At 39.7% G+C, this 13514-nt stretch overlaps 1 protein-coding gene across 41 annotated transcripts in view; it reads right to left on the reverse strand.

Moving 5' to 3' along the window:
* Positions 1 to 13514, reverse strand: part of ATE1 (arginyltransferase 1) — a 244120-nt gene that overhangs the window by 110915 nt on the left and 119691 nt on the right. For 17 of the 41 annotated variants that reach the window (XR_014827025.1, XR_014827014.1, XM_084995701.1 and 14 more), the window contains one exon: positions 7075 to 7195. The exons of 9 other annotated variants lie outside the window; for them this stretch is intronic. Coding sequence is in view for 15 of the 32 variants with exons in the window: in XM_084995701.1 (XP_084851827.1) it covers positions 7075 to 7195 (121 nt within the window). In the remaining 17 variants the exon portion in view is untranslated. Of the gene's footprint in view, positions 1 to 3353; positions 5964 to 6048; positions 7196 to 13514 lie in introns of those variants that run through there. 15 more of the 41 variants (XR_014827028.1, XR_014827023.1, XR_014827018.1 and 12 more) reach the window with 8 other exon arrangements.

Consider the following 13514-nt stretch of genomic DNA (forward strand, 5'->3'; position numbering starts at 1 on the left):
ATTTGAATGATACTGGAATAATTTTTATTACTTATTATAGGATTAATTATATTAAAAACTGGGTGATTGTAAAAAGAATTATTTTTAAAATTGTAGCTATTCCACAAACAAAAAGAAAGCGATCAGAGAAATACTTCTTTAATAGCTAAATCAAAATTTTAACTCTGCTTTTCAACCCCTTGCAGAGGAATTTCAGTCTGCCTCTGGCCAAGGCTCTAACAATTTTTAGTCACTGACTTAGCTGCTCATACATACATGCTTTATCTTGAGCTAAGAATGGCTGGTAAAAACTTGTAAAATAGTATTTTAAAAATTTCTCTGCCAAACTGGCCTTTTAAAAACACTCTTAATGGAGTTCCTGTCGTGGCACAGTGGAAGTGAATCCGACTGGTATCCATGAGGTTGTGGGTTTGATCCCTGGCCTCGCTCAGTGGGTTAAAGATCCAGCATTGCCATGAGCTCTGGCGGAGGCCGGCAACTGCGGGTCTGATTCAACCCATAGCCTGAGAACCTCCATATGCCACAGGTGTGGCCCTAAAAAGGAAACAAAACAAAACAAAACAACAAAAACACTCTTAAAAAATGAGATTACTTTAGTAAGTCTGAGCTTCACGTTTATTAATAGAAAATGCAAACATTAGAATGTCATGATACTTCACTCTTACGCATAAATACTGTAAGAAAGTCTTGTTCTTCCACTCCTCAGTGTCCTCACTAAAGGACCACACAAACTAGGGAAATCTAGTTTCTAATTTTTAAACCAAGAGTTACATTAGCACTACACTAACACTTAGATTAAAAAAGATGCCTCTGAAAAGGAGGTTACGTCGGAAAATGGAATAACAGAGTAGGGTGCTATTTCAAGTGAACAGGGGGTAAACTGAAAAACGGGGAGACTGTTACTTTCTCCATTTTCCATATCAAAGCACATTCTCCAGATTCACCAAATTATAAGAGCAAACTTCCAAAGAAACTTTCTTGGTTTGATGCCTGCTTTCTTTACGACACATAGTTGGCTACAGTTAATTCTGTCTCCATCCGGCCATATGCAACAGCACCATCTTTACGGGCAATAAAGACTTTGCATTCACTGAGTATTCAACACAACATTAGTCTCTTTGCAACTTCAAATGTGTAGGCCACCTTCAAATCTAAATTTGAAAAAAAAATTGCCCTCAGAAGTTACTAAAAAAAAATTTAATTCCACACCTCAAATAATTCAGAAAGCCATTGTCCACTTAACGGTATGTTACACTGCAGCACATTTTTAGGGGCCCTAAGCAGTTTTGGTAAATTTGCTTTCTCATTGGGATTATGACGCCATTATGGCCGAGGTAAGTCCTCTTGAGAGGGACAATAAACACAGCATCGGGATGTGATACCGGGCTTGCGGAAACCAAGCAAGCCAATACAGGACAAGGCTCTTTCTGAACCTGGTTATTTCACACACACAGGCACAGTTACAGTGAGGTACCTGTGACAGAAACTTGCTACTTCTGTGGGTCTATACGGCAGAAACTGCAGGAGTAGAGAAACAAGGCCAGGGAACCAGGCAAGCCAAGTAGAAAGATGAGTAAAGACAGAAGAAAAGAGACAAATGAAACAACATAAAACGACACCGTTTGGAGGCTCAGAGTTTCAGGGGATGGGATCAAATTAGGAAAAAGCCTCTTGTGTTAGTTTAGATTTTGAGCAAGTGCTGGGAAGATTTTAGGTGTCCTAGAAATTCTCTAACTTGGGTAAATGCATAAAGGCACTAAGCCAAAATGAGGGGTTGTTATTTTTATAGTGAATTTACATGCAATATCCTTGCTAATAATTTACGACTTACTTATAGATAAATTAGGAAACTTCTTGTAAACACTTCCAAGTATGTACGGAAAAGAGAGTAAAATCGAGACTGATCTTTGGTAAAGTGTATATTTCTGTAATTATAAGTAGAAATAGAAATAAATTTTATTCTAATTAGCTCACCTGCAAGAAATACTAAAAGTACTTACAAAAATATTACAGAGCAATACTTGACTTAAAAGCATTTTATGGAGTTCCCGTCGTGGCGCAGTGGTTAACGAATCCGACTAGGAACCATGAGGTTGCGGGTTCGGTCCCTGTCCTTGCTCAGTGGGTTAATGATCCGGCGTTGCCGTGAGCTGTGGTGTAGGTTGCAGACGCGGCTCGGATCTCACGTTGCTGTGGCTCTGGCGTAGGCTGGCAGCTACAGCTCTGACTAGACCTCTAGCCTGGGAACCTCCGTATGCCGTGGGAGCGGCCCAAGAAATGGCAAAAAGACAAAAAAAAAAAAAAAGCATTTTATATCTCTGATTAAAATGTTATTAGCTATTATTTTTGCAATAAATAATACCTGGGGGAGTCAGTAATGAAGAATTCAATTACGCTCTGAGTATAAACTGAAGTAACGCAGGGGAAAACAGGACGGCACTTGGGAAACAGAATATGCTCAAGAAAGTTTTAACTTTTTGTAAATCAAGAACAAAAAGGATTTTCCTACCAACAAAAATAGTATATTACTGTGCAATATTCGGAGTCAGAGTTCATGCTGTGGCATATGGGTTAAGAATTCAACTGCGGCAGCTCATGGAATGGATCCCCGGGCCAGCGCAGTAGGCTGCAAAGGATCCTGTGTTGCTGCAGCTGCAGCACAGGTCACAGCTTTGGCCTGGACTCAATCCTTGGCTCAGGAATTTCCATATGCCATGGGTGGAGCCGTTAAAGAATCAAATCAAACCATAGTTTATCATGTTCTAAAACCAACTCCAAAACATCTGGTTTACTCCTCCAATGATGTTTGTGAAGTATCTGTATTAGAAACGGTCACCTGGGTAGCGGCATTTGTTTGCTAAATGGACGAAATTAAGTGGTCAAGTAGTTTTTACTAAAAGTAAGAAGTAACACTATGTATTAAGTAAACAATAACGAAAGTGTGAAGCATGATTCCTGTTTTTTTAAAAAATACACACAGATATACGCACAGAAAAAAAGATCAGGAGATCATAAAAAAATAAACAAGGATTATTACTGCTGTATTACAAGATTATAGGTCTTTTATTTATTTATATATTTATGTATTTATTTATTTTTTGGCTTTTTAGGACCACACCAGCAGCATATGGAAGTTCCCAGGCTAGGGGCTAAATTAGAGCTGCAGCTGCCAGCCTACGCCACAGCAATGCCAGATCTGAGCCGCATCTGCGATCTACACCACAGCTCAAGGAAACGCTGGATTCTTAACCCGCTGAGCGAGACCAGGGATCAAACCCATGTCCTCATGGATACCAGTCAGGTTCATTACTGCTAAGCCACGATGGGAACTCCAAGACTATAGGTCATTTTAATTTTCTTCTTAGTAGTGGTTTTATACATTTGAATAAATTTTCTAGTAGTGCTTCAATTAATTTTTTTTTTCCTTTTTATGGCTGCACCTGCAGCATATGGTAATTTCCAGGCTAGGGGTCGAATGGGAGTTACAGCTGAGGCCTCCGCCACAGCCTCGGCAACACTGGATCTGAGCTGCATCCATGACCTATGCCACAGTTTATGGCAATGCCGTATCCTTAACCCACTAAGTGAGGCCAGGGATAGAATCCATATCCTCACAGAGACAACTTTGGGTCCTTAACCTGCTGAACCACAATGGGAACTCCTCCAATAAATATATTTTTTTAAGTAATTTAAACCAAAAAAGTAAGATTTAACTGTGATGCAGAGTTTTTGCAATCAATACATATCCAGCTATCAATTTAAAAAGCAATCTACCACACTTACTAAAAATCATTTGAGAAACTTTTGAAATCTGTTATTTATAATAGCAGAGGTCCTCAAGTGAAAGACAAAAGACCTATTTATGAACAAAAGGATTTCTTTAAAATTTTCCAAGTTGCTCTAGTTTGCCAGCCCCTCCGCCCATGGTACCGCAAAGCAGTTAATACAAGAGGTTTTTATTGTTATGCCGACTCCTTAGCTGAGCAAATTTAACTATTGAACTCATATCTCCAAATGTGCAGGGTTGGAGGAGAGAGGGAGTTTAAGAGTAAGAAAGAATAGGATTTCCAGACGTTCCCAGAAATTCAGGATGGGGGAAAATGTAATTTTTCTTGCAAGTGGCCACGGATGCACCTTGTAGCCAAAGTCTGCTTTACAGACACCTATGGTGATCAGCTGTGCCTTCTGCAGAGTAATTTAACCACACAACAGCTGAAAGGGGAAACAAGATTTAGTGCAAAGAGCACCATGCCGACTCACAATATTGCCCATATTAAGCGGTGTATTTCCGGAGTCAGAGTTTGGGTCATGAAAAAGTAAAACTGGCCCCGGAGAAGAGAACTGTTTCTCACAGATTGCCATTTAAATCTCAAATGACCATGTTTCACAGCATGCTCAATACATTCCAGCATGTAACTGCATTTTAATTTCCTAAAACCACAGGATACAAGTCTGATTTCAAATAGTCTCTGGACTGTGATATTCAATACTGATAAAACTGTATGGTGTTCTCTTGAAAGTTCCAAAGATTTAGCATATGGAAAAGGATCTTCATTTTCTTCGAAGCACTATTATCAAAGAAATTAACTCCCCTGACTTTTGTAAATGAACTCTAAACAATGACTATTAAGAGCTAAAGCTATTGCCATAAGAAATGGAACTTAACAGATTACAGGACAAGAACACACTATATATTCCTCACTCACCAGTGGGGTAGTACATACTTGACAAAACCTGCATTTTCTTTGCCACGAAATGCTCATTAGTGCTTTTACTTTGGGAAATGAATTCAAAATACATTAACATCAATGAATCTTTACTTGAATGTCCATTCAGTACACAGAAATCATTCAGCCACCTTTTTAACTTTATAAAACAGGGAGAGTCTGTGAGTGCTTAAATCCTCAAGTATTACCTAAGAAGAGAAGCAGCCTTTAAAACAGATCAAGAAGGAAAAAATAAAGGTGAAATTGTGTTTTAAGTTTGGGAGTCAGAAATCAATTGAAGATCATTATTCAGTTAGAAGGAACTAATAAAGATTAATTTTTATGTATGAACATGAAGCAATACAACACGATGTTCAGTGGTTTTCACACTGGCTCTGACCTGGCCTTGAGAAAAGATGAAGGGAAAAAGTTTTGAGGGGATGGAGTGGATAAGTACAGTTGACCTTGAACAACACGGGTTTGAACTATGTCCACTCACTGATTTTTTTCAGTACTAAAGTACCACATAATCCAAGGATGGCTGAATCCAAGGATGTGGATACAAAGGGCCAACTCTAAGCTATATGTGAATTTTCAGCTGGGCAGAGGGTTGGCACCCCTAACCCTCCGGCTGTTCAAGAGTCAACTATGTGTGCTTTCCTCTAAAGGACTAAACTGCCTTTTACTTTGAGCCCGACTCCAAAACTGACACATCCAATAATTATTTTTAAGCAAAAAAATCGCTTTGATCAATGAAACAGAACTTAGAATGAAAGTATGATTAATAACTTAAGGTGCAGGAACGAGAAAGCTCTGGTTGTTCTACCTAGAAAATCTAGAGCTAACCCCGGGTGCCTGGCATATGAGTCAGCTGGGTCTCTACGGCCGCACTTCATCAGATTCTTAAGTATCATCATGTGTAAGAAGTGCCCACTCCTGATTTCCTAACAGCTTTATAACATATCTAATGGGCACATGAACCAATTTCCTTTTATGAGCAAAAAAAACTGATTTGTGTGGGAGGGGGGCGGGGAAGCACATCTTAGAAGAAATGACTGCGTTTCTTCCCTTGCCCCCTTCGTCTTCCTATTTGATTTTTACATTTATTTCCTTCTCCTGACCTTCCCATTTCTCTTTTCCCTTTTCCCCATAAACTGAGACGAGACTGCAGGTGGCCACCAGGAAAACACTGCATTCCCAAGAAGTATGCCTGCCATACTTCTTAGGTCCTGGATGTGCAGTGTGTACTTGCTTGGCCTTTGTGTCCTCACAGCCCGCCAGAGGAGATGCCGGGCTGTGAGGACACAAAGGCCAAGCAAGTACACACTGCACATCCAGGAACTTCAGATCCGAAAGACAACAGGCAGTGCAACTAATGCAACGCATCACAGAGCCCGGAGAGCAGCACAACTTGCGCCTCATGAGCAAAGCCACAGAGACGCGCAGTGAAGGTGGGGTGGGCTGTGGGGGAGAATGGCTGTGACTGAGAGTGGGGCTCAGGTGATGCGGGTGAACAGAGCTGCGTGCTTTTTCGAAGAGAGGGATCAGAGCAATAAAGGCAAATGCTGACGAAACATCTGACATCCATGGGATGCAGTGTCCTGACTTGTCCAACAACCACCAGCTACTCTCAACGTGTTTGTTTTACTCTAATCCTCATTAGAGCTCAATATGAGCGGTCTTACTATTATCTCAATTTTGAAAGCCTGGAATCTGAGGCCAGAGAGATTATTAAACTGCCTCAGGGCAGACACCCTGTTTACCAGCTCATGATGGAGCAGGGGTCTAAATGCAGGAGGTCTGACTCAGGGCTGTGCTTTTATAGTGTCTGTACCCGCTACCAGTGCACAGTGTCCAAAGGGGAATAATAACAGAGCATGGCTGGGACTATTCCGGGCAGGAGATGGAAGAAAGGACGGAAAAGCAGCAGCACCAGAGACGCAAGAAGGCAAGGAAGTATCACCAAAAACCCATACAGCCTGTCGACCCTGTGAAACCTTTCCACAACTTTATTTAGCCCAACTGGTCAGTATTTCTATCTTCTCTACATTGGCTAGATAATCTAGTGAATAATTTTTATGAACTGCGATAGTTGTAAAAGTAACAACAGTATACCAGGGTCAGCCCCCAAAGCATGTAAAAACTATCCAAATGGAAGAGGCTGGGTCAGTAAGAAGCACAAGCACATGAGCTTTTGCAAAACTGTGTGTGTGAGTGTTGTGTGTGCATGCACATGTGGGATCTTCCTCTATCTTAGAAACACACACATGCACATTCTACACTATATAAAAAGCCACCTGGATCCTGTTAAGGGCCACAGCCACATATGCGGACTCTAAAACAAAGCCAACCTCTGCTCCAAACATACCTGCTTCTGAATCCTGGTTGAAACGGCAGTACTTGGAGTTCTCAAGTGAAGGCAGACACTGCTCAATGGGTACCCAAACATAGGTCTCAGGACACAGCAAATCAGACGGCCTATACTGACCCTAAAGAGAAGTGAAGAAAAAAGCCACAGCCATTACAACACAGTAACTTCCTGGCTACAAGGCTCCAGAATTCCAGGAAAGGTTTTAATCACAAATTTAAATGAAGGCAACCAGAAACAGCTTTACTGTAAATACTAGTTGACCCTATCAGTAATTGCTTTCCCATCTCAAGAATGCACATTTGATTAAAAGGCTCTCTAAAAGTCATGTAGCACCATTTGGGATGCCTGAACTGATGTGGAAGATTTGAGTTTCTACTTTCTTTTGGAAGAAATATTTAACATATGATTCTTGCTGAGGTGATTGCTAAGAGTACCTAGCTTCGAAAGCAAGTTTTCTCTTAAATGCTAGTTAATAACAAAGTGAAATTTCTTTTTGTATATGAGAACATTATAATTTACATACGAAGTAAACTTACTTTCCAAATGGAATTTCCCTATCCTTAGTCACTATTTTTTAAATATGTGGACTTAGCTGATCAATATTCATTCCATTCTAATATATTAAAAAGTACTATCTTGTCAACATTCTTCCATGAGCAATCTAGGATGATAAATGTAATTGAAGAGAAATTTTTTTAAATTATAGGAATTTCAGGGAAATGTTTGTGATAATAATCGTCTAAATTTTCTTCACTCTATTTCAGAAAAAAAAAATAATTCATATATTTATAACCCAATCATGAACCCCAAACAGAAAACAAAGACTACACAACAGATACTAAAGAAAAAATTTATTCACCTAAGGGTAATTTGGCAGACAATAAACAGATAGTACAAATAGTACATATTATACGAAATCACTTAGTGAAAATATTCAGAAACATCAAAATAAAATAATATCAATAATAAAAATATCAAAAAAAATTTCAAAAGTCTCTTCTCTAAATTTTAAAATCCAAAATTCAATAGAGGTTAAAATTTAAAGTGTTTTTCAATTTTTTTTACTACAACCCATAGCAAAAAATGTATTTTATATGATAACCTAGTAAACCTATTGCAAATCCGGCGTTGCTGTGAGCTGTGGTGTAGGTCGCAGAAGCGGCTCAGATCTGGTGTTGCTGTGGCTGAGGCATAGGCCGGCAGCTGTAGCTCCCATCAGACCCCTAGCCTGGGAACCTCAACATGCTGTGGGCGTGGCCCTAAAAAGATGGAAAAAAAAAGGAAACACTCTTGTATATACATCACTTGTGAGTATGTCTAAAATAAATTCCTTGAATTGGAATTGTTGAGTATAAGGGTTTTAATTTTATAGCACAAAACTGTTTTCCATAGAAACTGTGCTGTTTTGTATTTCCACAGCCATGTTATATATGCAAATGCTAATTTCCCCACATCCTTGCTGACAGTATAGTACTAAAATGTTCCATCTTTGCCAATCTGAGAAATGGTATTTCATTGTGGTTTTAATTTTCATTATGTATCTTTCTGAATGTTTAGTAGAATTTGTATTTCCTTTTCTATAAAGTTGGCCCATTCTGCTGTTAGGTTTATGGTCTTATTAACTGAGAAACTCTTTTATTTTAAGGAAATTAACCCTTAGTTTGTAAAATAGGATGTGTTTTCCTAGTTTGTTTTTCAACTGCGTGTCGTGCTCTTTTGCCCTGTGAAAATCTGGTGAATTTATCATTTTTTAAAATGGCATGTGGATTTGGAACTATAAAAAGTTCACTATCGGAGTTCCTGTCGTGGCTCAGTGGTTAACGAATCTGACTAGGAACCATGGGGTTGGCGGGTTCAATCCCTGGCCTCACTCAGTGGGTTAGGATCTGACGTTGCCATGAGCTGTGGTGTGGGTCGCAGATGCGGCTCGGATCTGGATTGCTGTGGCTGTGGTGTAGGCCGGCGGCTACAGCTCTGATTGGACCCCTGGCCTGGGAACCTCCATATGCCGTGGGTGCGGCATTAGAAAAAGAAAGACAAAAATAAAAAATAAAAATAAAAAGTTCACTATCACTCAAAGATTATGAAAACATTTTCATGTTTTTTTCTAGTACTTTCATGATTTTACATATACATTTATGCTCCATCTGGAATTTCATCTGGTGTAAGGTAGAAAAAGGGTCCAATCTAATTTCTTTCAGATGGTTACCAAGTGGCCTCAACATCATTTTAAAAAACAATCATCATTTTCCCCACTGATTTAAAATGTCTCTTTGATAACTTACCAAATTTCCAAATATACTGAGCTCTCCTTCTGGATTTTCTATTTATTCTATCTGTCTGTCTACTCATGTACCAGTACCACAGAGCTTAAACTATTAAAGCTTTATATTACATTTTAATATTATATCTGTTAGATCTAAACCCTTCCCCCTTATTGTTCTTCATGTGCAGAAATTTCTGGTTCTTCTTATTTAATTATTCCATGAGTCTGTAATTAGTACAAAACGATTACCAATATGATTAAGGAAACAGTAATACACATGGAATGGTGGATATTGTCTACTGATGGCAGAACATCAAAGAAGAAAAGCCCAAGAAATGTCTAGTAATAAGAAAATATATCTTAAGTTAAAAAAACAAACATGAAAAACCAAAATAAAATCCAAAACATACAAATGACATCATTTCCTAATTTAAGGTAGAACTAAATGCTGACTGGCTAAGATGTACAGATCAAATATTTGGGGGGAGGGAGAATCAGCCATCAGCTACGAATCATCAAGATTAAAACAGACCTAGTCCACGCAGATTCATCAACTGCCACCTGAACCCAGTACCTGGATTTAACAATGACGCAGTCAATAAAAAAAAAAAACCTCAGTCAATGAACATTAAATGAATCTCACTATGTGACAGGCACTAATTTCTGGAAACAAAAAGATGAAACAGATGCATGCCTCTAGATAATTTACAACCTACTGGGAGTAGTCGACCTGGAGAAAGATGAAGGACACACAGAATATATTAAATGGGATCAAGTACAACTGTCCAATGTCCTAAATGCACACACGGTTCTTTTAAGGCAACACGTGCCTGTAACAATGTATCAGGTATTTTATTTTTAACTCAAATACTCAGGTTATCTTACTGAAAAACCATAATGTACATATTTTAACTTCTGACTATCCGAAATCAAAGTTTTAGATTAGGCTAAAACATTAGTTTTCTAAGTATGGGCATATTTCAGTGCTTCAAATACTGTCTCAAGCCATCAAAGAATGTGAAGAGTTTTATGAAATACACCACTTTGAAGTTTAATACTTTCTAAACTTAGCTGACAGAGAGTTTTAAGTGGCCAAACTGCCTGCAGTTCAATTCAAAGTCGCATCACACAAATGAAAAATGAGGGGCCAGAAAGGAGCCTGGCCTTTCCAGCTCATGTATGAAAATGAGAAAGGTCTGTATTAAGAATGTAATTACTTAAGGATTTGGACATACTTCCTGTTGGTCAGAAGGAAAAATATTTAATCAACCTCTAGGTACATTCATTCGTATTGGAACAATGAGGTAAAAGCAGATTAATTCTTTCCTAGGGTGCTGGCTTTTCGTAAATAAGGAGAAACCTGAGTTACCACAGATTTCTAAAGTACTCAAAATTCTGCAAATGTAATTGGTCTGACAGGGCTTATCTTGTAATGGTTTAGAATATTCCTTCAATTTGATCTACATGGTAAAAGATCCCTCCCACCACCTAAAAAAAAAAAAACAAAAAAATAAAAACCCAAACCACTCAACAGGGACAGCCCCACAGTGAACTCTGACCAGGCAAGGGCACCCATTTCAAGAGGGGAAGCTACAGGAGAGGATAATGTAGTTTAAGACAAGATACCTGGAAAAGGTAAAAGCTGTCTTCTAAAAAGCCTAAACAGAGGAGGGAAGTTTATCATTAAACTCCTCCAGTGAGGGGTAACCACCCAATTCAAAGCCCTCGAAGAGAAGCAATTCAGTAAACTCTATGATCTATAACTTTACCAACTGTTATAGCTTCTGTGGCTCTTTACAAGTTGGAACCGTTTTAAAACTGGGACGCAAAACAGAAACAAAAAGAAAACACTAACAAACTAAGTGCCCCTATACTGTGAGCTGCCACAGAAGAGTGAACATTCTACTCAGAGCATAACTGTAGAATTCAATGATTTTTTTTCTTTAAAGAAAACCACTTGGACTATTTGTAAAACAAATTATACTACACCTCACCCATGGGGGGGGGGAGAAAAAATTAAAATGCTGTTATACTATTTCAATCAACTTTACTAGGCTGTCACAATTAAAATTTGAGGACATGCCAAAGTTAAATCTAAAACACTGGGGAGAAGAAAGCTAGTTAAATACATTTCCTGCTCCATTTCTATTAAAAATAACTGCTTCTTCTGGAAGAGATCATAACAATTTTGGTTTCTGGTCAATGGAATGAACAGGCATTCTTTTCACTTCCATGCTCTGGACCATAATTTCAAGAACATTTTATCATACTGATCCAATTTTCTACCCCATAAAAGCATCACGAAATAAATTACATGTAGAATATTTCAGTTTAGCAAAATATAAGCGTTTTGGCCTAAAAAATATGTTCATTTGATAGCCAGACATTTAAAAACATCTCACCATCATACCTTACTGAATAACAGTGAGCAAGGGTAGCTAAAGAGCATATACAAGGGATGAGTGGAGTTCCTGTCATGGCGCAGCAGAAACGAATCTGACTAGTATCCATGAGGATGCAGGTTTGATCCCTGGGCCTCGCTCAGTGGGTTAAGGATCCGGTACTGCCATGACCTGTGGTGTAGGTTGCAGATGCGGTGCAGATCTGGCGTTGCTGTGGCTGTGGCATAGGCCAGCGCCTGCAGCTCTGATTAGACCCCTAGCCTGGGAATCTCCATATGCCACAGGTGTGGCCCTGAAAGACAAAAAATGAGGGGGGGGGATGAGTATCTGGAAAATTTTTGATTTCACAATCATTGACAATTTCAGTAAAGATATTTTAAAATAGATTAACATCCTATATGTCTAATGAAAACTGAGCCAATGACATGGGGAGACGTTCTCTCAGCTACAAGTCTGAATTTTCAAAGACAAAGTCTACATTAACTAGATGGAAGAGGAGCCAAAAGAAAAACGGTTCTAGCAAACCTTAACTGCCAATTTTTTTGCAACATTTTATTGATACGTAATTCACATACAATAAAGTTTATTTTTCTTTTTTTCCACCACACCGTGCATGGCATGTGGAAGTACCTGGGCCAGGAATCAAACTCATAGCATAGCAGCAACCCAAGTTGCTGCAGTGACCATGCGGGATCCTTAACCTTCTGCACCACAAGGGAAATCCTCAAGAGTAACTTTTAGAGTATCTGTAAGGCTGCACAATTACTACCACCATCTAGCTCCGTAACATTCCATCATCCTCAAAAGAAACCCCGTACCAACCGGCAGTCACTCCCCCTTCCCTCTCCCTCCGAGCCCCTGGCAACCACTAAATCTCCTGACAATGCACTTTAAAATGGGGTGTTTCTTTGCATTCCCATCTTCCCTATTTGAGGCAGAGCCGAAGTCAAAGCCGGACACAGCCGAGAAGCCCGAAGCGACAAGGCTGGCGCTGTCTTTTACCACCTTCCTCCTCCTCCGTCAGTCCGCCCTGGCTGCACAGGCTTCCATGCTGGTCCTGGAACACATCAGGCCTGCTTCCACCTCGGGGCTCCCACTGACCGTTCTCTCTTCTGGTTCTGCAGATATTCCCATGGCTAACTCTGTCATCTGCTTTAAGGTGTGGCTCAACTGTCACCTTCTCAGTGAAGCCCACTTAGCGCCTCTGCTGTCTGTCTTGCACAGGACTTCTAACGTTCTGGCTGACTCACTTCTTTATTACAGCGACGGGAAACTCCTAGCCCGAGGCTGGGTCAGGGATTTCAGTCTGATTTGTTCACTGAAGCACCCCCAAACCCGCTCCTAGGAACAGCCGGATGGATGAACAATGAATCCCCTACGCTCGGCCCATCCAGCTTCTCCCTCCTCCTCTGAACACAGCGGACGCTACTTCAATGCCCTCGTGTTCTGCACATGAACACGGCACACGTGAACCAGCCAAAATGTGCTGAATCTCTATTTATGAGGCACCTCCACCACCTTTTCGCTGTATGGGACTAGTTCTCCACCTTTGGGAAAATACTAAAAGTCCATGAACAGTATTGTGACAGGGTCTGTAAGAATTACTGAAATTAAAAAGGGGTTCTCACACTTGAGAAAGTTAGAAACTACTGGTTCAAGTCAGTTTCGTTTTTTTCCTCCTCAAAGCTGAAAATGTTTCTTTCCTTATTTCAGGGGCATGTACTTTCCGTTAAAGAAAAGCACGGCTTTTCGTATCAAGCTTCATTTTA

The sequence above is a fragment of the Sus scrofa genome, chromosome 14 (genome assembly GCF_054392235.1).
Source record: "Sus scrofa isolate SSC_HxYL_T2T_F1_AM1 chromosome 14, Sscrofa_HxYL_maternal_Yorkshire_Landrace_v2.0, whole genome shotgun sequence".
Classification (NCBI taxonomy): Eukaryota; Metazoa; Chordata; class Mammalia; order Artiodactyla; family Suidae; genus Sus; species Sus scrofa.